This window comes from Pituophis catenifer, unplaced genomic scaffold, assembly GCF_029215685.1.
Source record: "Pituophis catenifer annectens isolate HBS135680 unplaced genomic scaffold, rPitCat1.0.hap2 SCAF_7, whole genome shotgun sequence".
In the NCBI taxonomy this organism is placed as follows: domain Eukaryota; kingdom Metazoa; phylum Chordata; class Lepidosauria; order Squamata; family Colubridae; genus Pituophis; species Pituophis catenifer.
The window spans coordinates 4078810-4105529 of record NW_027256887.1 but is presented as its reverse complement, the minus strand read 5'-3'; the positions used below and the strand labels follow the sequence as shown (position 1 = coordinate 4105529).

The following is a 26720-nucleotide window of genomic DNA, read 5'->3' as shown; positions in this document are numbered from 1 at the left end:
TGAGGACCCAGTTTGTGGGGGCAATAAGCTGACTTTGTATAAAATATACAAAAGAATGAAGGCTATTGCTGAGCACATTGTAAGCCGCCCTGAGTCTTCGGAGAAGGGCGGCATATAAATCAAATTAAAAAAAAAAAATGCTTCTTTAAGTCAGTCTTGACTCTTGGCGATGGCCTGTAGAAGTCACTTGAATTTTCTTGGCAACACTTTTAGAAATGGCTTGCCATTGCTTTCTTTCCAGGGCTCAGAGAGAGTGACTGGCACAAACTCGCCGAACTGGCTTCCTGCCTAAGGCAAGACAAAAAAAATTTAGTCCAGTGCCCTTGATCATTGCAGCTTGGCTAGCAACTATTTTATTGATTGAAATAAATATATATACCCAAATATCTATATCTATATGCTGACTCTCTGAATCATTAAAGTGTACTGTAAAGCACAATGAAGCAGTATATAAGTCTAAGTGATATGGCTATCTATCTATCTATCTACCTACCTACCTACCCACCTACCTACAGTATCTATATCTATATCTATATCTATCTATCTATCTATCTATCTATCTATCTATCTATCTATCTATCTATCTATCTAGTTTACAGCAGAAAATAAAAAGCATGTTTCTCATCTCTCAACGCTTCTCTGTTTCTGAGTCCTGAGCAGGATAATCCCTTGTAGCTTCTGAATACAAGGCTCCTAATCCCAGGGCTGGAAATAAGCAGCTCAAGGGATCAGAAACCCGTTTTATGATCAGGAAGAGGAAATTCTTATGAAAGACGAAGAACGGAGGTTGGGTTGGTAGCACTGGCAGATTTATCAGCTTTGGAGGTATCCCTCTGTTTAATAAAATCCATCATATGATTTTTTAGTCTTTCTGTAAGTCTGCATTTTTAATTTATTGCATTTAGAAGCCACTGAGCCACCAAGATTCTATTGAGGCCGGTAAAAATCTGATTAAAAATAAGTAACAAATAAATAAGCTATGCTTGTAGCTAAACATACTTGCCCGTAACAAACAACAGGAGAAAAATATTTATATGAAGAATAATCAGAGGAAACACTCTAGAGAGCTAACTTTTGAGATGTATAGGAAGTCCTCGATTTAGGACCACAAGGAAACCCAAAATTTCAGTTGTTAAGCATGAACAGTTGTTTAAGCAAGTTTTGCCCCCGTTTTATGACCTTCCTTGCCACAGTTGCTACGTGAATCACTGCCGTCGTTAAGTTTTTTTCCCAGCACTGTTGTAACTTCAAATGGTCATTAAGCAAATGATCGTAAGTCGAGGACTACCTGCAAAAAAATGTCACATTTTTGTGTTGTGTTGATCAGTCCTCAAATGATAAATTTACAAAAGGAGACAGCATTAAGCTTTGACATGTATTCTTATTTAGCTGATAAACCAGAATAGACGTTTATATGTCTCCATCGTTCGTGAATGGAAATATACAGATATATATCTTTTTTTTTCCCTGATGATAATTACCCCTCTGGGGTATTGTTAACACCTGAGCCTTCATTGAACTATTTAATGCAAGTCAGAAGTTCCAGGTAGGTAAATGCCACGCTGTATTAATGTCAGAAATAATTGCTTTGTCTCATTTTGTCCGGAAAAAAATAAATCTTGATTTCTAAAATTGTTTCTTCCAGCCCCAACTTCTTTGATTGTAGCTGAACCAAAAGCACAGGGAGTCCTTGACTTACGACAGTTCATTTAGTGACCATTCAAAGTTACGATGTCACTGAAAAAAGTGACTAATTACTATTACTATTATTTTATTGTTTTAAACATGTTATTAGGTTATAAGATAAGATACAAAAGTCAAAAGTCAAAAAAATAGGAAAGCAGTGCGGGGGGAAAGGGGGGCGGAAGAGAAGTGAGGAAGGATTTTTAAAAATTATTATTATTATTTTATTGTTTTAAACATTTCATTAGGTTATAAGGTAAGATACAGCAGGTTCTGGAGAATCAGTAGCGGAACTTTTGAGCAGTTTGGAGAACTGGCAAATACCACCTCTGGCTGGCCCCAGAGTGGGGTGGGAATGGGGATTTTGCAGTATCCTTCCCCCAGGAGTGAGGAGGGAATGGGGATTTTGCAGTATCCTTTCCCTGGAGTGGGGTGGGAATGGAGATTTTGCAGTATCCTTCCCCTGGAATGAGGAGGGAATGGGGATTTTGCAGTATCCTTCCCCTGGAGTGGGGTGGAAATGGGGATTTTGCAGTATCCTTCCCCTGGAGTGGGGTGGGAATGGAGATTTTGCCGTATCCTTCCCCTGGAGTGAGGAGGGAATGGGGATTTTGCAGTATCCTTCCCCTGGAGTGGGGTGGAAATGGGGATTTTGCAGTATCCTTCCCCTGGAGTGGGGTGGGAATGAGGATTTTGCAGTATCCTTCCCCTGGAGTGGGGTGGGAATGGAGATTTTGCAGTATCCTTCCCCTGCCATGCCCACCAAGCCACGCCCACAGAACCAGTAGTAAAAAAAAAATGGATTTCACCACTGGGCCAAAGTCCCTTAACCAATGTTTCACTCAGTGTCAGAAATGTTGGGCTCAATTGTGGTCGTAAGCCGAGGACTTCCTGCATTTAGTACTATTTTTTACAAGATGGGACTATGTTGTTAGGAATAGCTGTACAGGTAGTCTTCATCTTACAACCTAAAGAACTAAAGATTAAATGGGAAAATGGGGCTTTCTCCCTAAGGATGAGGATATTCATTGCAAATGTGGCACTATTCAAAAAACTACCCATCTTTTTACAATGCCCTCTGGATTGACTTACACAAGAATCAGGGGTGGGCTGCTGGGGGCTCGCAGGGGTTCAGGAGAACCTCTAGCTAAGATTCTGTGCAGTTCGGAGAACCCCATGGGTGAAATCCAGCAGGTTCTGACAGGTTCTGGAGAATTGGTAGCGGAAATTTTGAGCAGTTCGGAGAACCGGTAGCGGAAATTTCGAATAGTTCAGAGAACCGGCAAATACCACCTCTGCCTTTTGCAATATCCTTCCCCTGGAGTGGGAATGGAGACTTTGCAGTATTCTTCCCCTGCCATGCCCACCAAGCCATGCCCACCAAGCCACGCCCACAGAACTGGTAATAAAAAAAAATCCGAATTTCACCACTGGAGAACCCCCAAATCCCACTCCTGGCTGGCCCCGTCCATCCTGCCCCTCCCAGGAGTCCATTTTAGATGCAAGTAAGTGCAGGTTGTGCACGGAGGCTCAGGGAGGGCAAAAAAAAACGGGCCTACTGGAAGTTCGGGAAGAAACAGGCCCATTTCCCGCCTCCAGAGGGCCTCTAGAGTCTGGGGAGGCTGTTTTTGCCCTCCCGGAGGCTTGAGAAAAGCCTCCGGAGCCCGGGGAGGGCAAAAAGCCCCCCTCCTGCTGTGGTGCAGGAGGTCAATTAGGCCACGCCCACCATGGCCACGCTCACTCAGCACAGAATGACTTGCTGGTTGGAAATACCTCTGCCATTAATGTGGCCCAGTACTGGGCTAGAGTGATAAAATTCTATATTTTATTCAAGCTTTTAAAATTTTAAAGTATTAACTTCATAATTTCCCCTTTCCTAGTTCCTGCATTTCTGACACGAGACGAGACAGGGAAATGCCAGCCAGAACAAAGGATTATGGTGAGAAGAAAAACTATCCAAAGAAAAGGAACTTTTGAGGAGCCACCACTAAGATGGCCTTGTACTCACCGCTCAAGTCTTCTTAACCTTCAGCCAGGTGAGTCACCTAAGCCGCCTAGGTGCAGGAGCCACCTGCAATGGAGCACAGAGGTCTTCCCTTGAGGGATCCTTGGTGCTCTCTGAGCTTGGTTGTTGTTTCCACAGACGTTTCATTACCCAACTAGGTAACATCATCAGGGCTTCCTCTGCCAAAGTCCTCTGCAGCTGCTGCTGTTGTCACAGAGTTACTTTGCAGCCAGGATGGATAGACAGATCAGCACCCGAGCCCAGCTACACGGAGCACAATTAACCGAGGCTGCCATCCAGTCTTTCTCGACCTTGAAGATGAGTGGACTTCAACTCGCAGAATTCCCCAGCCAGCATACTTTTCAGATGGTTGAACTTCAACTCCCAGAATTCCCCAGCCAGTGTAATTTAAGATGGGTGGACTTCAACTTCCAGAATCCCTCAAGTCAGCATGCTTTCAGATGGGTAGATTTCAACTCCCAGAATTCCCCAGACAGCATGCTTTTCAAATGGATGGACTTCAATTACCAGAATTCCCCAACAAGCATGCTTTCAGATGAGTGACCTTCAACTCCCAGAATTCCTCAGCCAGTGTAATTTAAGATGTCTGGACTTCAACTCCCAGAATTCCTCAGCCAGTGTAATTCTAGATGATTGGACTTCAACTCCCAGAATTCCTCAGCCAGTGTAATTTAAGATGGGTGGACTTCAACTTCCAGAAAAGTCAGCATGCTTTCAGATGGTTGAACTTCAACTCCCAGAATTCTCCAGCCAGTGTAATTTTAAGATGGTTGAACTTCAATTCCCAGAATTCCCCAGCCAGTGTAATTTAAGATGTCTGGACTTCAATTCCCAGAATCCCCCAACAAGTATGCTTTTCAGGTGGTTGGACTTCAACTCCCAGAATTCCCCAACAAACATGCTTTTAGATGGATGGACTTCAGCTCCCAGAATTCTCCAGCCAGTGTAATTCCAGATGGATGGACTTCAATTCCCAGAATTCCCCAGCCAGTGTAATTTTAAGATGCCTGGACTTCAATTCCCAGAATCCCCCAACAAACATGCTTTTCAGGTGGTTGGACTTCAACTCCCAGAATCCCCCAACAAACATGCTTTTAGATGGATGGACTTCAGCTTCCAGAATTCCCCAGCCAGTGTAATTCCATATGGTTGAACTTCAATTCCCAGAATTCCCCAGCCAGTGTAATGTTAAGATGTCTGGACTTCAATTCCCAGAATTCCCCAACAAGCATGCTTTCCAGATGGATGGACTCCCAACTCCCAGAATTCCTCAGCCAGCGTACTTTTCAGATGGTTGAACTTCAACTCCCAGAATTCCCCAACAAACATGCTTTCCAGATGGATGGACTTCAGCTCCCAGAATTCCCCAGCCAGTGCAATTTTAAGATGCCTGGACTTCAACTCCCAGAATTCCTCAGCCAACATGCTTTTCAGATGGTTGAACTTCAACTCCCAGAATTCCCTAACAAGCATGCTGAACTGAGGAATTCTGGGACTTGAAGTCCACCCCACTTCAGGTTGCCCAGGCTGAGAAAACCCAGCTGCCAAGCAACCGGGCAGGCAAGCGGGTGTGCGCATTCCCACGTTCTGACCCTTCTCTCCCCGCCCCCCCAACCCCTTTGCACGGCCCAATCCCCCCGGGTGGGGGGTGGGGAGGACCCCCAGTCTGGAAAGGGGAAGCAGAAGAAGCAGCTCCGCACCTGCGTCCCCGCCGCTCCCAGCATCCCAGGCTCTGCTTTTCCCACGGCCAGAGGCCCGCAACATCTGCTGCTCGCGGGGTAACTGGAGCGACCTTGCCGGCTTGCAGGCGCGGCCAATGAACGGCGGAGGTGGAGTTTGGAGGCGATCGCACCGGAGCGGGATCTTCTTTGCAAGCCGGAGGGATCTGCCTCCCTGCCCGCCTCTGCGGGTCTCTCCGGAACCGGGGGGGACGATGAGCCCGGCGTTGCCAAGCGTCCCCGGGCGAGCTGGGCGCTGGAACCGAGCGAGCGCCGCCAAGAGAGCTGCCGTTTTGCTTGCAGCGGCTTACGGGCTGAAAATCCTCTGGCCGTTGCTTTGCAAGCGGCTGGTGCGGCGGGCGGGGAAGGGACAACGGACCGTCCGGGCATCGGAAGATGCTGCCGAGCGAATGGAGGTGGAGGAGAAAGAAGCATCCGGATCGTTGCAAGGGCCCGGCTCGGCTGTAAGCAGCAAAGCCTCGCCGGCAGCCAATGCGCAATTCCTCCGGCAGCTCTTGGCTCTGCGCAAGATCTTCTTCCCGAGGCTGGTCAGCCTGGAAAGCGGCTGGCTTTGCCTTCACTCGGTGGCTCTGGTCTCCCGGACCTTCCTCTCCATCTATGTGGCGAGGCTGGATGGGCAGATCGTGAAGAGCATCGTGGAGAAGCGTCCGCGCAGCTTCGCTTGCAAGTTGCTCAAGTGGCTGCTGGTCGCCATCCCGGCCACCTTCGTCAACAGCGCCATCCGTTACCTGGAATGCAAGCTGGCTTTGGCTTGCCGCACCCGCCTGGTGGATCACGCTTACCTGACCTACTTCGACCACCAGACTTACTACAAGGTGACCAACATGGATGGCAGGTTGGCCAACCCCGACCAGTCGCTGACCGAGGACATCATGATGTTCTCCCAGTCGGTGGCTCACCTCTACTCCAACTTGACCAAGCCCATCCTGGATGTGGGGCTCACCTCCTACACCCTCATCCGGACGGCCCAAGCTAGGGGGGCCAGTCCCGTGGGACCCACGCTGCTGGCCGGCTTGGTGGTCTACACCACGGCCAAAGTGCTGAGAGCCTGCTCCCCCAAATTTGGAAAGCTGGTGGCGGAGGAGGCCCACCGGAAGGGCTACCTGCGCTACCTCCACTCGCGGATCATTGCCAACGGGGAAGAGATCGCCTTCTATAGAGGGCACAAGGTAAGAGGACGGAAGAGGGATGGACGGAGAGAAAGAGAGGGACCTAAGGCAGGATGTGGGTTGTACTTACCTTTACTATCGGTTCGCAACGGGTTCGCATGCTTCTCCACATGTGCAGATCGCCGATGACGACATCTGCGGTGGTGGGCGGGGCTTCCCGCCAGTTTTTTACTACTGGTTCTTACGAACCGGTCTGAACCGGGGGCAACCCACCACTGACTTAAGGTGGTTTTGTTGCTGCTGCTGTAGTTCTTGGTAGGTTTTTTCCCAGGAACATCTGGAACATCTGCTGGAGTGGTGCAGTGGCCTAGAGGTGGAGGTGGAGCTCTCGCCTCACCATCAGGAGGTTGTGAGTTCGATCCTAGGTAGAGGCAGATATTTCTCTCCTTGGGCACGATGAGAATATATCTGCAGAACAAAACTCTGCTTTGGCGACAGGAAGGGCATCTGGCCAGTAAAACACTCCGCTCCATTCAGTTGCCCTGACTCCAACCTGCAAGGGATTATGGGGGTCATTAAACGAAGATGATGATCTGTAACATCTGCTCAGGGCAAAAAAAACCAATTGTGAATTAATGTGGTATCCAAGACCTAAAGCAATGCTATAAACTTGGCAAAACTTGGTTACTTTCAAGATTTATGGCTATGGAGATTCTCAGTCATGGCTGACCCAAAGGTGCTTTTTCAAGAGGACTTTCTGGCAACATTTCAAAGAAAAACCAGAAAGTCCAGTTGCCTCTTGAAAAAGTACCTTTGGGACTTTCAAGATGTATGGACTTCCACTCCCAGAATTCCGCAGTCCAGCGTGTTGAAGGGCGCACAACTTAAAAGTTGCCAAGTTTGAGAAACGCTGATCTAGAGATTGTCAAATTGGCTCTTTTCTCTCTGCTTGGTTAGCAATATTAATTGTGTGGGTTTTTTTTAAAATTCCTAGCAGAGCTCTTTGGAAGAGGGCAGGAGAAGGCAATCGTAGGTTAGAATTTGTTAGGTAAACCCTTCCCCACCCCCCAAAATACTGTAAAGTATTTTCTTTACAGAAATTAAATTTACCAGCAGGATATCTGTTCTCTCAGCAGTTTATTTATTTATTTATTTATTTATTTATTGGTTCAATTTATATGCCGCCTTTCTCCGGAGACTCAGGGTGGCTTATATATTTTTTTTAAAAAAGGTGTGGGGGGACTTTAAGGGACCCTGGATTTTCTCTGGGGCGGTGGGAGGTCAGCCTCTCCATAAGGACCCCAAAGGGAGGAAAGGATATTAACAGGGATTCGAATTCAGCCCCTTCCCTTGCAAGGGATTGCAATTCTATGCCTGTGCCATGGAGGGAGTTTGGTTGCAAGTGATTTTGCTTGCAAATGCCAAATGGGGAATCTGGAAAATTTGGCTCGTGCACCTCGTTTTTCCAAGCCCTTCCCCAATTCTTTGTTTCTCTTCTCTTCCTTCCCACCACCCATTTTGCTCCTTTTCATTGCATTTATTTATTTATTTATTTATTTATTTATTTATTTATTTATTTATTTATTTGTTTGTTTGTTTGTTTGTTTGTTTGTTCGATTTATATGCCGCTCTTCTCCGGAGACTTGGGGCGGCTTACAATGCGTTAAGCAATAGCCTTCATACTTTTGTATATACCTGCTTAGTAGGGCTTTCGGGGGGCCCCTCCCCAAGCGGTGTTCTTTTTTATACAAAGTCAGCTTATTGCCCCCACAATCTGGGTCCTCATTTTACCTACCTTGAAAGGATGGAAGGCTGAGTCGACCTTGAGCCTGGTGAGATTTGAACTTGCAGTAATTGCAGGCAGCTGGTGTTACTTAACAGCACTTTAGTCTGCTGCGCCACCAAGGCTCTTCAAGCTGTGGCTATAAAGCAGCTGTGTGGACTTTGAGTGAAGAATGTACTGTAATCTGTTATCTTCCTGTGGGTTCCCTACTAATTATTCTTCCTCTACCCATCTCTGTAATTTGCACATTAATCTTCTAATGTAGACATTTAGTTGATAACAGAGGCCCTTTAAATACTCTCCCAACCAGTCTGTTGTAATCCTGTACCTTTTCATTTCAGGATAAACAATTCACTGAGCTGACTGCAGTGAGAATTTTTTTTTTAATGCAATAATATTTTATGTCATGTGATTTTTAAACAGGGAAATTCTATTATTTAGAAAGTTTAAAGTATTGAAAATAAGAGGAAAGCAGTAAAAATTCTATCAATACTGGACATCACTAATGCAAGCATAGCATTATTTAAGTTTATCCAATGATTGTAACATTAAAACAGCCACTGCATAGCATATCAAAACAGTAGCTATGTGACAATACTTACATTCTGAAACGAAATACTTAGCATTAAGATCTCCATTGTATTATTAGGTAGCATATATAATTTTTGTGATTATATAATATGATGATGAAATAAAAGATAGACGAAGCAAATTTAACAAAAGTAAAATACCTTATCCTACATTTTGAAAGTATTCCTTCCACCCCTAAAAATAATGTGTTTATTTGCTATTATTCTTATAAAATGCTCATTAAAAGTAATGGATTTCAAATCCCTTAGGATTATAATATGTATTTTTTAAAATGTTTTTTTTTATTTTTTTTTCAAACAAATCAAATCAATGCGTGAAGAGTATGGCACCTGAATGTCATACATTCTAATACAAATAAAACTAGTAAAGTTAATCATAGTTATTACATTCAGTCAACTTATATATTTCTAATAACGAAACACAATTATAGTAAGCTGCAGTTTGTCATTGTTCAATTATTCCATGTTTTCTCTTATTGTTGCTTTATTTTATTATATAAAAGTGTCTACACTAACCTTCCCACTTCTCTTATTTCTAACTTTTGGTCATATCACTTTTTACATTTTCTTTCTATCCTACCTAACTTCTAATCATGTCACCTACCTAAAAAAAAAAAAGGAAAGGAAAAAAAAAAGACGAGAGAGAAAAGGAAACGCAAATCAGAACAACAACAAAAAAAGAGCTCATCTATCCATCGTCTCTTGCCCGCTTCAATACTTTAGTTGCTATGCTTTTTATAGTTTGCCTCCCACCTTCTTCTCTGGAATCTTTATCTCAATCTGCAACTGCTTCTTGACTATCATAATATGTACTGATACCTAGAATGTCTGGATCAGATATCAAGTTATCCTAAAGGTGCTTTTTTTTTTCAAGAGGCAACTGGACTTTCTACTTTTTCTTTGAAGTTTAGTTTCTCATCAGTGGTGGGATTCAAACTTTTTTACTACCGGTTCTGTGGGTGTGGCTTGGTGGGTGTGGCTTGGTGGGCGTGGCAGGGGAAGGTTACTGCAAAATCCCCATTTCCTCCCAATCAGCTGGGACTCGGGAGGCAGAGAATAGATGGGGACGGGGCCAGTCAGAGGTGGTATTTACCGGTTCTCTGAACTACTCAAAATTTCTGCTACCGGTTCTCCAGAACTGGTCAGAACCTGCTGAAACCCACCTCTGCTTCTCATCCAAGAAGTTTCTTCATCTCATAGAGCTGGTGGCGCAGTGGACTAAGTGCTGCTAAAGTAGCACTTAGTTGCCAGCTGCCTGCAATTACTGCCAGTTCAAATCTCACCAGGCTCAAGGTTGACGCAGCCTTCCATCCTTTCGAGGTAGGTAAAATGAGGACCCGGTTTGTGGGGGCAATAAGATGACTTTGTATAAAAAAGAACACTGCTTGGGGGGGGGGGGCAAAGCCCTACTAAGCAGGTATATACAAAAGTATGAAGGCTATTGCTTAATGCATTGTAAGCCGCCCTGAGTCTCCGGAGAAGGGCGGCATATAAATCGAACTAAGAAAGAAAGAAAGAAAGAAAGAAAGAAAGAAAGAAAGAAAGAAAGAAAGAAAGAAAGAAACCATGATTTGGATGACCGAGAATCTCCATAGACATCAGATATCAAGGTGTCTTGGATTCAAATGCAAAAAAAAATCTATTGGCGCATACAAATCGCAGTGCTGGATTTTAGAGCTGGCTTTGTGAGTGATGCGCTTCTTGTATGAAGCTCCTTCCAAGAAGGGATGTCTTTTAAGTTAAGATCCACACTTTTTAGTTGATTCAGCTGTTTGGAAATCGACCATAAAAAGCCTCTGCCTTGCAGTCTTAGAAGGAAGAGTCACTATTCCACACCAAAGGATGAAATATCATCGCACAAATACAGTAGTGGCCAAAATTGTGGAAAACTTTTGGGAAAAGCGTATTTTCTAAAACTAGCAAACAACACCACTTTTTTGGGGTGTAATACCATAACATATATCGATGGAAAGATAATTGAATCAAGAATGCAATGCAATAACTTTGATGAAGGATTTGCTATTAGAATAGCAGTTACACTATAAAGAAGAAAAGTGAAACAGGTAGAAAAAACGAGATATACAAAAATGATCCCCATGTCAGTTAATACTTAGTTGGGTAACCTTTAGCATGAATGACGGCCTTACAACATCTTCCCATGGAGTGAACCAAGTCTTTGAGTTCTGCAGCTGTTATCATGTGAAACCAAGATTGAATGATGGCTTCTATTAACTGGGTTTTATTGCTGGGTCGCTTCTGACTAACAAGTTTCTTTAGTCGGCTCCATAGATTTTCAATTGGGTGAAGGTCTGGGCTATTCCCAGGCCATTCCAGCAGTGGAATAGGATTATCTTGAAACTCCAAAAAAAAAAAAAAGTTGGTGTTATTAGCCATCAAACTTCAAAAATATACTTTTCCCAAAAAGGTTTCCACAATTTTGGCCATTACTTTATAAACACATAAAAAAACACGTACAGGTAATCCTCGACTCACAACCACATTTGAGCTCCAAATTTCTGCTGCTAAGTGAAACCTTTGCTAAGTGAATTTTTCTCTTCGTTTTACGACCTTCCTTGCCCCAGCTGCTAAACGAATCACTGCCGTTGTTGAGTTAGTCACACGGTTGTTAAGTGAATCGGGCCTCCCCCGTCGACTTTGCTTGGGAGAAGGCCGCAAAAAGGGGGATCATGTGACCCCTTGCAGCCATCATAAATACGAGTCGATTGCCAAGCGTCTGACTTTGGATCGCATGCCGCAGCGGTCGTAAGTGTGAGAAACGGTCCTGGGTCCCTTTTTTCGGTGCTGTTGTAACTTTGAGCGGTCCCTAAATGAACTGTTGTAAGTCGAGGACTACCTGCAAGGGCACGTCCGATCAATTTTTTTACGGGGTGTCCTGACAGATGACGTTCTTGTAGAATTTGGATGATTTATTTTTGTTTAAATTTGCAGGTGGAAATGTCCCAACTTCAGAAAAGTTACAAAGCTCTGGAAGAGCAAATGAACATCATTTTGTCCAAGCGCTTATGGTACATCATGCTTGAGCAGTTCCTGATGAAATACGTCTGGAGTAGCAGCGGGTTGATTATGGTAGCGGTTCCCATCATCACGGCAACAGCATTTGCGGACGGTGGTAAAAACGCTCGGATTTGAATTTTTGTGAAACTGGGAAGAAAAAGCATAAAAGAAAGAGATCTCTTCTCTTTCTAGGCCATTAACAGGTAATCCTCGACTTACGACCACAACGGAGCCCAAAATTTCCGTTGTTGAGTGAGACACACGTGCCAAATGAGTTTCTCCCCGTGTTACGAACTTTCTTTGCCTCAGTTGCTAAGTGAAGCGCTGCAGCTGATAAGTCAGTAACTGGGCCCCTCAGTGAATCCGGCTCCCCCGTTGACTTTGCTCGTCCGAAGGTCGCAAAAAAGGGATCACGTAATCTTGGGACACAACAACGGTCATAAGTGTGAACCAGTTGCCAAGCGTCCAAATTTTGATCACATGACCAACGGGGACGGTTGCAAGTGTAAAAAAATGATCATAAGTCACTTTTTTTCCAGTGCTGTTGTAAGTCGAGGACTACCTGTAGTTACTATGCCCATAAATTTAATACTACTGCTGTGTAAATGAGTTGAGTTTTAAACTAGTGATGATTATTATTACCTGATATCTTGGTAAGAGTGAAGGATCATTATTGTTTATTGTAAGATTAATTCATGTCCCTCGCCTGACTTCCCTGTTGATTGTGAACAAGACCAGGAAGTAAAAAAAAATCTGAGAACTAAAAATATGGCAAATCACACTGACATTAGAAGTGCCTTGCTATTTTTAACCTACTATTTCTTTCTTTTAAAAAAAAATCCCAACTTTTCCTTTTTTTGGATTAGGATGATATGTATTGTGTATCCCATTCAATTACATCTGATTGTGCATAGCTGTTTTTCACTAAACTGGACAGGTGGTATAATCCATTGTGAAAATAAGACACGGGACATTCATTCAATTCATAGATAATAACCATGATAATAATCATGGTGAAACACTGGTTAAAATGAAGTACAGTATTGCAGGCAAACACCGCCTGCAGTTCGATTCTGACCAGCTCGAGGTTGACTCAGCCTTCCGCCCTTCCGAGGTCAGTAAAATGAGGACCCAGATTGGTGCGGGCAAAAGGCTGACTCTGTATATCGCTTAGAGAGGGCTGTAAAGCACTGTGAAGCGGTATATCAGTCTAAGGGCTATTGCTATATAAACTGCCTTTAACACCAGGCCAACATCAAGATCTTCCCTGAATGCCCACAAACCCAGATGCAACCAGTTAGTACATCCAGATGTTCCCTGAAGCATGCATTTCATGACTTTTTATTTTCACCTGGCATTGGCATCCTTCAGTCTCAAGAGACTATGGTATCGTGCTCTGGAAAGAGGTCCTAAAAGAGCATCTGGTGTGACTAAAATGGCCGATTCGAGAGTGGCAATCCCTTCCACACTGAGGGCAGATACATTCGGTCCCCTGCCCAGCCCTCAGATTTCGCTGGTTTCGGGACTGCCTCTTTGCCTCAGCCTGCCGAACAAGTGTCTCCTCAAATCGGAGAAGGCCATACTGCGTCTTTAGCCTCCAAGCTGAACGATCGGAGGTCGAGGTTTCCCAGTTGCTAATGTCCATTCCCAGGTCCCTCTTGCAGATATCCTTATATCGCAGCTGTGGTCTCCCTCTGAGGTGCTTTCCCTGCATTAATTCTCCATCCAGGAGATCTTTCGGAATCCGGCCATCGGCCATTCTCACAACATGCCCCAGCCAGCGTAGACGTCGCTGTTTCAATAGGGTATACATGCTAGAGATTCCAGCACGTTCCAAGGCTGCGCTATTTGGAACTTTGTCCTGCCAGGTGATGCCAAGAATTTGTCGGAGACAGCGCGTATGAAAGATGTTCAACTTTCTCTCCTGCCGTGCGTAAAGGGTCCATTTTCACCTGGACTTCATGGAGAAATGACCCAAACATTCCCCTGCTGTCAGCATCAAGGAAGCCAAAACCCAACCCTAGGTCCAGAAAATTCTTCTGAAGGATTGTGCCATGAATTTTCCCCAGAATAAAAAAAATGGAGAGCCCACCTCACTGTCAGAAGCCCCCTAAACATGAAAATCCACCTTGAATTGAACCATCATCATTATCATCATTTTTTAACGATGCCATAATCCCTTGTAGAGTAGAATCTGGGCAACTGAACGGAGCTAGCGGAGCATTTTAATGGCCGCATGCCCTTCCTGTCACCAATGCGGAGTTTTGTTCAGCAGATATATTCTCATTGTGCCCAGAGAGAGAACTATCTGCCTCTACCTAGGATCGTGATGGCGAACCTATGGCATACATGCCACAGGTGGCACGCGGAGCCATATCGGTGGGCACGTGAGGTCAGCTGATTTTCGGGCCTTCTGGGCCCATCAGAAGTAGGGACACTTCTGCCTCCGGAGGGCCTCAGGGAGGTGGGGAAGGCCCGTTTTTCACTCTCCCCAGGCTCCAGAGCCTTTCTAGGAGCCTGGGGAGGGCGAAAACGGCCTTTCCCACCTCCACCCCCCGGAGGCCCTCTGGAGGCAGGAAACGGCCTGTTTGCCAACTTCCGGTGGGACCTAAAGCCTCTGGAGCCTGGGGTCCCCCCCCGAAAAAACGGCCTACCAGGCCCACTGTGCCATCACATGCCAAAAGCAGGGGGAGCACAGAGGGGAACATGCGGCGGGCAGGGCGCATAGAATTATGGGTGTGGACACACGCGACCCCACCATGCTCCCGCTTTTGGCACATGATGGCAAAAAGGGTAGCCATCACTGATTTAGGATTAAACTCACAGCCTCCTGATTGTGAGGCAAGAGCGCCACCTCTAGGCCAGTGCACCACTTCTCACCTTGAATCGAACTATAATAGTCATTTTTCAACCAGACTTCGTAGGAATCTAACCTTAACTGTAGGTGCAGATCTCCACATAAAATGTAAGCTTAATTAACCTGTTTGAATCTTAATTCTAGGCTCATCCTCTTATTCATGTCAATATTTTTCTGTCCTCAAAATACTAGAAATGTCTTATCATTATAAAAGAAATCCTGAAGAGCCAGAGTCTACTCCCAGCCATGTTTTTTTCTTCTATTGTATTAGAATATTTCCAAGAAAACACGGAAAATATTGCTTCCGAAGGAAGGCGAATATACGTGTCCCAGGATAATGTTGCAGGATCCAATTGCTTCCATTGACTGTTTCTCTCTTCGATAGATTTGGACAATGGCCAGAAACAAGCCATGGTCAGCGAGCGAACGGAAACCTTCACTACCTCACGAAATTTATTAGTTTCTGGAGCAGATGCCATTGAACGGATTATGTCTTCCTACAAAGAGGTACTCCATTATCTTAGTCTGGATTAGCAGAAATATATTGTAAACATCATAAGACACTCCTAAATATAAAGTTTGTATGCTGGGCAACTGTTTTAAATTTATATGAAAATGAAAACTGAACAAAGTTTAAATTATGTTGTCAATCTTCTTCTTTTAACAACCCCATAATCCCTTGCAAGGTGGAGTTCATTTACTGACCGGATGCCTTTCCTGTCGCCATTGCGGAGTTTTGTTCAGCAGATATATTCTCAGTGTGCCCAGAGAGAGAAATATCTGCCTCTACCTAGGATTGAACTCACAGCCTCCTGATTGTGAGGCAAGAGCTCCACCTCTAGGCCACCACACCACTCCTAAATTATGCTGTCAATGCTTGGATGCATTCTAGAGTTAAATTCGGGGGGAAATAAAAGTCTTTTTAGGATCCTCTGTTGTGACTAGTTTGGATACTAGTAGCTCCTATATAGCTATAAAGCAAGGATAAATAATGTGAAGCTAACAGAAATCAGGGAGTCCCAAGAACAGGCAGTCCTCAACTTAAGACCACAATTGAGCACAACATTTCTGTTGCTAAGCAAGACAATTGTTGAGTCCCATTTTATGACCTTTCTTGCCACAGCCGTTAAGCGAAACCCTGCAGTTGTTAAGCCAGTAACACGGTTATTAACTGAATCTAGCTTTTCTTGTGAGGCTTGGCACTGACGGTTGCAGTGTCCCCAGGGTCATCTGATCAGCTTTTGCGACCCGACAAAGAAAGTCAATGAGGAATGTAGGCTCACTTAACAACTGTGTTACTAACTGAACAACTGCGGCGTTCACTTAACAACCATGGCAGGAAAGATTTTAAAACGGGACATAACCAGTGATGGATTCAGCCGGTTCGGGCCGGTTCGGGTGAATTGGTAGTTAAATTTCTGGCTGGCCCCGACCCTTCCAGGAATCCCCACGTGACCCATTTTGGCTCCCAGGTAAATGCAGGGAGGCCTACTAGGCCCAAAATGGGGTGCAGGGGGGAGCGGCGCCCCCCTCCCACAGCCCATTTTTGCTCCCAGGGGGATACAGGAGGCTGAGTGCTGCCTGTCACACACCCCTGGCCATGCCCATCATGGCCACGCCCACCCAGTCATTAGGGCAGAGAACCAGTTGTTAAATTATTTGAATCCAACCACTGGACATAATTCACAACCAACATTTCACTTAGCAACGGAAATTTGGGGCTCCGTTGGGGTTCTAAGTTGAGGACTGCCTGGATTTCAAAGGATTTGAAAGTCTGCAGAAAAAGTTGCAGGTTGTAAGAAGAATTGAAAAAGGATTTTTTTTAAAAAAAAAAAATGGCTCCTTAAACTTTCAAAGCTGATCACCAGACATTGGCTGACCTCGCTTCCTCTTTCTAAGGTCAGTTTGCCAAAGGGAAAACGGTCAGTCTTCATTTGAGATGATTTATGGGAGCCTGATCCCTTCCGAAGAAATGGTGCTGTTTTCTGCAGAAAGCCAGGCCTGTGCACTCAAGCTAGATAGCAAGGTTCACTGATCACTTATGGTGCTCTTCATTCAATTGAAGCCGGGTGCCACAGCATCGGGATTAAGTGGAGATAAGCCAGTCCAATTGTTCAGATGGCCAATCTCCAGGTTTTCCGGGTGCATTTTTGTGCAGTATTTGCAAAATGAGAACAGGCACGGCAAAACTTTCTCAAACGTTTTTGGAATTGTGGTGCGTCCAGTGATCAATTAGGATAAATATAATGACCACTCAATTAAACAAACAATATTTTCTTAATTTCCTGTAGGAACATTTACATTTTTACAATTGGGTCTCTCTCTCTCTCTCTCCCCCTCCCTCCCTCCCTCCCCCCCATTCCATTTCATTCCATTCCATTCCATTCCATTCCATTCCATTCCATTCCATTCCATTCCATTCCATTCCATTCCATGGAAGCTCACTAGATAACCTTTGGCCAATCACTGTCTACAGGAGCTATATGCATGCCACCTTGAGCTTCTGAACAACAGGCAGGATTTTGAATGAAAGAATGGAATGGAATAGAATAGAATATATGGAACGGAATGGAACAGAGCAGCAAATACGGAGTGGAGTGGAGTGGAGTGGAGTGGAGTGGAATGGAATGGAATGGAATAGAATAGAATAGAATAGAATAGAATAGAATAGAATAGAATAGAATAGAATAGAATAGAATAGAATAGAAAAAATGGTATAGCATAGCATAGCATAGCATAGAATGGAAAGAATAGAATAGACTAGACTAGACTAGACTAGACTAGACTAGACTAGACTAGAATAGAATAGAATAGAATAGAATAGAATAGAATAGAATAGAATAGAATTCTTTATTGGTCAAGTATATTTGGACACACAAGGAATTTATCTTCGGTTCATAAACTCTCATTGTACATCAAAGCTATAAGTGATAAATCATGATCATAGTCATCATAAAAATACATTCATCTTAAATCATAAGATACAACACTTCAGTGGAGTAATTTCATCAGATCCTCCGGCTCAGAAATCCGCTGCTGCCGTTTCAAGGAATCCTACGATTGGAGAGAAAGGCTGAAGATTATTTGTCTGCAAGCAGAATTTATTACCCTCTTGAGACAAGCAATCAATCCTGATAGAAAGGGAATTCTTAGGATATAATTAGATCCAAAACGTTCTCCTACGTTTCCTGTTCCTTTCTTGCTTTTCCCTACAGCCAATTAAGCTCCACATTTCTTTGTAAAGCCAGAGTTTAACTGCTACATGTCTGCGGCCAAAGAAAGTGTGTGAATAATTTCAAATGGATATTCTTCTCCAGAACCTGTCAGATTTTTTTTTAAAAAAGGCCTACCGATTCAGCCATCTAACTAATGGAAATATTGTTCCGTAGGTTGCTTTAGTTTGAAACTTGGGATTTCGCGACCTTCTTTTGTGAACAGAAAAATATCTGATGATGTATCAGGACGGGATTCAGCGATCTCGTTCTTCCTCAAAAACCAGATTACAAAATGTAAATTCAACATAAGCCTTTGCGATCATGAGCACAGCCTTCTTTTCGGCGCTCAAATCCGTCCCACTTATCGTTATGGCTTTGAATTGTGATCGTTGTGTTGTTTTGCAGGTGGCAGAATTAGCCGGCTACACTGCCCGTGTTTACAACATGTTTTCAGTCTTCGATGAAGTAAAGAGAGGCATTTACAAAATGTCAGACCTTACTCCAGAACGGGAAAGCAGCAACAAGAAAAGGAATAAAGCCAAACAATGCATTAATGGCCCCTTAGAAATCAAAGGTAATCAATGCATTTCTGCTTTCTTGATTTCTTTTTAATATTTGACACCTGGGTACAGTACAACACCGATATGGTGGAACAGCTTTATATCATCTTAAATATGTGTGGTTTTTTTTTTTTACTAGCTTTGTGCTGCTTTTATGATTTATTAAGGGATAATTGATAAATTCTATGTCACTGGCAGTGGATCCAACAGGAAAGGATTAATTAATGCCACCACTACTAGCCAGTAAAACTGGCAAAATTAACAGGCAAAGTTCTTTAGTCTAATGTGACTTTGCTTTAAATAGGATCCGAGCCAGAAAGGTACAGTAGTGGCCAAAATTGTGGAAACCTTTTGGGAAAAGTGTATTTTTGAGGTTTCATGGCTAATAACACCACTTTTTTGGGGGGAGTTTCAAGAGAATCCTATTCCACTGCTGGAATGGCCTGGGAATAGCCCAGGTCTTAATGTCAGGAAATTTCTCCTTAGTTCTAGGTTGCTTCTCTCCTTGATTAGTTTCCACCCATTGCTTCTTGTCCTGCCCTCAGGTGCTTTGGAGAATAGTTTGACTCCCTCTTCTTTGTAGCAACCCCTGAGATATTGGAACACTGCTATCATGTCTCCCCTAGTCCTTCTTTTCATATTACATGAAATGTAATATTCTTAGCATGATCTTGTTAATGCCTAATTGCATATTCATTGAGCATGTTTTTTACATTATAATGAGGCATAATGAGTAAATAGCAATTGAATGGGGCTTTGATACTGGGCTAATTTCAGTGTCTGAAATTAGAGAGAGCAACTGTTAGGCTAATTTTGGGCAACATTGAACAAGGTAGAGTAAAGGTCTTTTCATCCAACACCATTAAAATAAATGAATGAACAAATGAATGGCTAAAACATATGAAGAATGGTTGCAGGAATAGAGTATGTCTGGTTTAATGAAAAGGACAAGGGGTGACATGATCGTAGTCTTCCAATATTTGAGGGGCTGCCACAAAGAAGAGGGGGTCAACCTATTCTCTAAAGCACCTGAGGATAGGACAAGAAGCCATGGATGGAAACTAATCAAGGAGAGAAGCAACTTAGAACTAGGGAGAAATTTCCTGGCAGTGAGGTCTGTGCTTCAATGCTAGCTACCTGCCTCTAATACAATCCCTGGGCTTTGAGAGTATGAAGATGAAGTCAAGATATACTTTTAAGTGAAAAGTCAAAAGGAAGCAGGCTGTTCGGATGATTCAAATAAACATCCATGCAGACTTTCCCTTACCTACTGGATATGTTGAGCTACAGCTACCATCCATTTGAATGCACGATAGCCACTTAAAAGCATAACGATCGATGTCAAACAGCAATTTGCAGGATCATCAATATGCTTCATGCCGAGGTATTTGCAGGGCAGGAAGAGAGAAGAGGAGGAAGAATGGAAATGACAAATATAAAAAAATAAATAAAAATAAAATCGCTGTGCTGTTGTGATGCAAATTTAGCCTCCTTTTGTACATTCATTGTTGTATCCTACCCACAACTCAATATTTCTGTTCCTAAGCAAGGCAGTTAATGTGTGATACCCCGTGTGCATGGGTTGTGAGTTATGCACGGCTGGCTGGGGAGTTCTGAGAGTTGAAGTCCACAGGTCTTAAAGTTGCCAAAATTGGAAATCTTGCCCTAGGGTGAGTAGTTGGGCTTTGGAAATCATGAGATAGATAGATAGATAGATAGATAGATAGATAGATAGATAGATAGATAGATAGATAGATAGGCAGGCAGGCAGACATAGAGATATAGATAGATAGATAGATAGATAGATAGATAGATAGATAGATAGATAGATAGATAGACAGCCAAGCTCCCACCCAATCAGTTCACACCCCCACTGGCAGTTAAAAGGAAGAAACAGCTGCGATCACACACATTGCTCCTAGAAGCACGAAGCCGAAAACACCAGCCTGAAGATGACGAATGAGACTTCGTCGAAACGTTGCCAAGACACCTCCAATTTTACGCGGGAGAAAACCCGAATAACCAAAGACCTACATAGATAGATAGATAGATAGATAGATAGATAGATAGATAGATAGATAGATAGATGATAGACAGACAGACAGACAGACAGACAGACAAACATACTGTAGACATAGATACAGATATAGATTAGTAAGGGACATGGGAGCTCAGCGGCTAAGACGCTGAGCTTGTCGACCGAAAGATCAGCAGTTCAGCAATTCGAATCCCTAGTGCCGCGTAACGGGGTGAGCTCCCGTGACTTGTCCCAGCTTCTGCCAACCTAGCAGTTCGAAAGCACGTAAAAAATGCAAGTAGAAAAATAGGGACCACCTTTGGTGGGAAGGGAACAGCGTTCCGTGCGCCTTTGGCGTTGAGTCATGCCGGCCACATGACCACGGAGACGTCTTCGGACAGCGCTGGCTCTTCGGCTTTGAAACAGAGATGAGCACCGCTCCTAGCACATATGTGCGAGGGGAAATTTTACCTATAGATTAGTATGTAGGAGCATGAACGCAGCCTAGTCTCTGATGTTTTAAAGAAGCTGTGTCTTTTTCCCAGGTTTATACCACTGGCTTTTGAAGTCCTACATGATGCTAGGAAAAGATTTGGCTGCTTGAAGACGTTCTAGAATTGGCCATTTTGGACTGGTTATCTATTGCTTCAGAATATATTTGCTTATATTCTGAAGCATATGCTTCAAATTGAATAGGGAGTATTGTGTAGCCTTATCAAGAATCAATTCTTTAAGCGTTGAGTAAAACATAACACAAATTTAACAGATTTGTAGTGATTATGCGTCATCTAAGATTGAGCAGCCTGGCGGCCTAGAAGTGACGCTCTCGCCTCACAATCCAAGGGCTGTGAGTTCTATCCTAGGTAGCGACAGATATTTCTCTCTCTGGGCGCAACGTGTTATATTGTCTGCTGTGAACACGGCATAGGTGTCAGGAAGGGCATCCAGCCAGTAAACGCTCAGCTCCATTCAGTCACCCCGACTCCACCCCGATGCAAGGGATTACAGGGTCTTTAAAAGAAAAAGAAAAATTCTCGGTCTATGATTTATTTATTTGTTTGTTTGTTTGTTTGTTTGTTTTAATTTGTATACCGCCCTTCTCCAGCAGGACTCAGGGCGGTGAACAGCCAGAATAAAGCAGAACATACAAAATTTAAAAACAGTTTAAAAATAATTAAATATTTTTTGGCCACAATTTAAAACAACCCAATTAAAATCAATTAAATTTAACCAAAAACTGTGGGATCAAGCCAGCCCGGTGCAAATTCTTAACATAATAGAAGACTAAGAAACAAAGTCCAATCTCTTTCCTAATCCCATCTAGAATTTAGGAAAGCATTTTCATGTGAAAGAGCCTTGGTAGTACAGTGGTCTAAGGCACCCTGTTATTAAGACCAGCTGCCTGCAATTACTGCAGGTTCGAATCTCGCCAAGGCTCAAGGTTGACTCAGCCTTCCATCCTTTCTAAGGTAGGTAAATTGAGGACCCAGTTTGTGGGGGCAATAAGCTGACTTTGTATAAATATACAAAAGGATGAAGGCTATTGCTGAGCGCATTGTAAGCCGCCCTGAGTCTCCGGAGAAGGGCGGCATATAAATCAAATTAAAAAAAAAACAAAAAAAAACTCACCGGGCAACAAAGGTCTGTTTGCAAAACAGCCTTTCAGAAACCAATAATTTTCTCTGTGTGTTTGTGTGTCTGCTTGCTCTAATTAACACACCTTGTGCTTTTTGTCTTTTTTTTTTTTTTACTTATAGGAAAAGTAATAGATATTGATCATGGGATTATCTGTGAAAATGTCCCTATAATTACCCCCAATGGAGATGTGGTGGTTTCCAAGCTAAACTTCAAAGTAAGATGCTATGCAGGAATCTTCTGATTGTTGTCATCACAGTTAGCACAAAACGAGCACAGAGTTCATGTACCATATGTTAAATACTTGGACAAGCATATGGAAAATGGGGAGATCAAGCAAGGTAGGCATAGCAGCTGGACGGCAGAGGCAGAAATGTGTACAGGTAGTCCTCGAGTTACGACCCCCGAAAGTTTAGGTTGCTAAATGAAACATTTGTTAAGTTGAGTTTTGCCCCGTTTTACGGCTTTTCTTGCCACTTTTCTCGTTAAGTGAATCGTTGCCTTTGTTAAATTAGTAACATGGTTGTTAGGCGAATCCGGGTTCCCCCTTGACTTGTCAGAGTGCCACAAAAGGGGATCACGTGACACCCCACCCCGGGACACGCGCCTGTTTTTTTTTTTTTTTTTAAATAAATGGATTTGTTTGCAAGTAAAATAGGAAGCAATAACAAGATTCAGACTGTAATGCACAGTCCTGCATCTTAATTTATGTTTCGACAGGCAAGAATAGCTTAGAGGTTGATATTTATGTATAAGCTGATATCCATAACTGATGTCGAAGTAGAATTGGGTACCATTAGGGATGCATTGCAGACGATTACCGTATTTTCCGGAGTATAAAATGCACCTTTTTCCCCCCTAAAAGGGGGTGAAAATTTAGGTGCGTCTTATACACCGAATGTAGCCCCATCCACCCACTGGCCCCCACCCTTTGGCCTCTGCCTCCCAGCAGTTACCTCCTTGCAGCAAGCAGCGAGAAGAAACAGCTCGTTTCAGCTTCAGCACAGCCTAATTAGCACAAGTTGATTGGATCAGCCTCCCAACTCTCAGCTGTTTTGCGGGAGCCTCTGCTGCTTGTTGCAAGGAGGTAAATTGCTGGGGACAGATTTTTTTTTTGTGCTAATCAAGCTATGCTGAAAACGAAAATGAAAGTAAAGCAGGCTCTTTGCTGTTTGCTGCAATGAGGCAAAATTGCTGGGAGGTAGAGACAAAGGCAGATTTTCTTCTTTTCCTCCCCAAAAAAGATAGGTGTGTCTTATAGTCCGGAGCGTCTTATACTCCGAAAAATACGGTAACTGTTGACAAGTTTTGTGAAAGTTATGATTGGAAAGAATTCGTGGCTTCATTATGCTTCTGTTGTGCTTGAATTTCTTACGCAAACTAAGGATCCAGACTGGGAACAGGGACATACAACTAACCAAATTTTAGGGTGAATTCTTAGTCATTGAATCGGCATGTTCGGGGGTGTGGGGAGAACGTAATGGATGGTGTCAATCATCATGATAAAAAGGAGTCCGGGGGGCACAGTGGTTAGAATGTAGTATTGCTGGCTAACTCTGCATTCCTACAGTCAGGAGTTCAATCCTGACTGGCTCAAGGTTGACTCAGCCTTCCATCCTTCCAAGGTTGGTAAAATGAGGACTGAGATTGTTGTGGGCAATAGGCTGACTGTAAACTGCTCACAGAGGGCTGAAAAGCACGATGGAGCGGTATATAAATCTAAGTGCTATTGCTATTGCCCTTCCTTCCTTCCTTCCTTCCTTCCTTCCTTCCTTCCTTCCTTCCTTCCTTCCTCCCTCCCTCCCTCCCTCCCTCCCTCCCTCCCTCCTCCCTCCCTCCCTCTCTTATTCCTTTCTCATTATCCTTCCTGGTGGCACAGTGGTGAGAATGCTGTATTGCAGGCTAACTCTGCCCATAGTCTGGAGTTCGATCCTGACCGGCTCATCCTTCCTTCCTCTCTTATTCCCTTTCTCATTCCTCTTCCGAGTGGCACAGTGGTTAGAATGATGCACTGCAGGCTGATTCTGCCTACCGCCAGGAGTTCGATTCTGTCCCGCTCAAGGTGGACTCAGCCTTCCCTCCTTCCGAGGTCGGTCAAATGAGGACCCAGATTGTTGGGGGGGGGGCAAGAGGCTGACTCTGTAAACCGCTTAGAGAGGGGCTGTAAAAGCACTGTGAAGCGGGATATAAGTCTTAAGTGCTGTTGCTGTTGCTATCAGAAGCCAGGTGAAAATATCTGCTCTCTCCAAAGTGATTGTGTCTCTTACTCCACTTTACAGGTTGAGGAAGGTATGCATCTCCTCATTGCTGGCCCCAATGGTTGTGGGAAGAGCTCCCTGTTTAGGATTTTGAGTGGTTTGTGGCCCGTCTATGAAGGGGTTCTGTACAAACCACCTCCTCAGCACATGTTCTACATACCACAAAGGTTTGGAATTTTTGTTTCTTACAAATCCAGTTCACACTAAGGAGTCTACGGACTAAACCATACGATGAACAATTGAGGGAACTCGGTATGTCTAGGCTAGCAAGGAGAAAGAGTGATCTGATAGCACAAACATCCAGTATTTACAGTAGTGGCCAAAATTGTGGAAACTGTTTGGGAAAAGTATGTTTTCTAAAACTAGCTAATAACACCACCTTTTTTGGGGGAGAAGTACCATAAAATTATATATCAATTGAAAGATAATTTAATCAAAACCATTTGGGGAAAGTGTATTTTCTAAAACTAGCTAATAACACCACCTTTTTTTGGAGAGAAGTACCATAAAATGATATATCAATTGAAAGATAATTTAATCAAAACCGTTTGGGGAAAGTGTATTTTCTAAAACTAGCTAATAACACCACCTTTTTTTGGGGAGAAGTACCATAAAATTATATATCAATTGAAAGATAATTTAATCAAAACCGTTTGGGGAAAGTGTATTTTCTAAAACTAGCTAATAACACCACCTTTTTTTGGGGAGAAGTACCATAAAATTATATATCAATTGAAAGATAATTTAATCAAAACTGTTTGGGGAAAGTGTGTTTTCTAAAACTAGCTAATAACACCACCTTTTTGGGGGGGAGAAGTATGATAAAATTATATATAAGTGGAAAGATAATTTAATCAAGAATGTGATGCAAAAACTTTTATGAAGGATTTGCTATTAGAATAGCAGTTACCGTATAAAGAATAAAAGTGAAACAGGTAGAAAAAATGAGATATACAAAAATGATCCCCATAGAAAAAGCAAGACATACAAAAATGATCCCCATGTCAGTTAATGCTTAGTTGGGTAACCTTTAGCATGAATTACGGCCTTACAACGTCTTCCCATGGAGGGAACCAAGTCTTTGAGTTCTGCAGCTGTTATCATGTGAAACCAAGATTGAATGATGGCTTCTATTAACTGGGTTTTATTGCTGGGTCGCTTCTGACTGCCAAGTTTCTTTAGTCAGCTCCCTAGATTTTCCATTGGGTGAAGGTCTGGGCTATTCCCAGGCCATTCCAGCAGTGGAATAGGATTATCTTGAAACATCAAAAAAAAAAAAAAAAGTGGTGTTATTAGCCATCAAACCTCAAAAATATATTTTTCTCAAAAGGTTTCCACAATTTTGGCCACTACTCTAAGGGAAAGAGAAGAGAGGGTTGACCTATTCTCCAAACCACTGGAGGGCAGGACAAGAAGCAATGGGTGGAATATCATTAAAGAGAGATTCAGCCAAGAATTAAGGGGAAATTCCTGGTTGTGGGAACAATTAATCAGTGGAATGGCTTCAGAAGTGGTGGGTACTCTGCCATTAAAAATGAAAGAGAAAGAAGATACAAACTGCTACCAAACATGGAATCTATTTGATCAGCGGTTGGAAAAAAGGAGTGGTGGAGATGAAGAACGTAATATGTATTGTTAAGCAAATTAAATACCCAGGAAAAATGATGTGTATTAAGCACTAAGAAATGTAATTAATAAAAAAATAATTAAAAAAAAAGAAGAAGTAGTGGATACTCCATCACTCTGTTATTCTGACTATCAGTAATTTCTGACTGACTACTGGAGGTATTTAAGTAGAGATTGGACAGCCATTTGTGTGGATCGGTATAAGGCAGTGATGGCGAACCTATGGCACGCGTGCCACAGGTGGCACGCTTAGCCATATCAGTAGGCACGCGAGTTCAGCTCTGGAGCGCATGCGCGCGCCAGCCAGCTAATTTTCAGGGCTTCTGGGCCCACCAGAAGTAGGGAAACAGGCTGTTTCCTGCCTCTGGAGGGCCTTGGAGGGGGTGGGGAAGGCCCGTTTTTTGCTGTCCCCAGTCTCCAGAGCCTCTCTAGGAGTCTCGGGAGGGCAAAAACGACCTCCCCCTCCCCGGAGGCCAGAAACGGCCCATTTGCCAAATTCCGGTGGGGCTGGAAGGCCCGTTTTTTGCTGTCTCGAGCCTCTCTAGGAGTCTGGGGAGGGCGAAAATGGCCTTCCCCACTGAACGTTGGCAAACGGGCCGTTTTTGGC

General features: G+C 43.5%; 1 protein-coding gene across 1 annotated transcript in view; it reads left to right on the top strand.

Moving 5' to 3' along the window:
• Positions 1-5642: 5642 nt before the first annotated feature.
• The window catches only part of ABCD2 (ATP binding cassette subfamily D member 2), a 37879-nt gene continuing 16801 nt past the window's right edge, over positions 5643-26720 (top strand). Inside the window, exons 1-6 of the mRNA XM_070947368.1 lie at positions 5643-6617; positions 11880-12060; positions 15188-15309; positions 18423-18591; positions 22352-22446; positions 24509-24654. Coding sequence (XP_070803469.1) covers positions 5643-6617; positions 11880-12060; positions 15188-15309; positions 18423-18591; positions 22352-22446; positions 24509-24654 — 1688 coding nt within the window. The remainder of the gene's footprint in view (positions 6618-11879; positions 12061-15187; positions 15310-18422; positions 18592-22351; positions 22447-24508; positions 24655-26720) is intronic.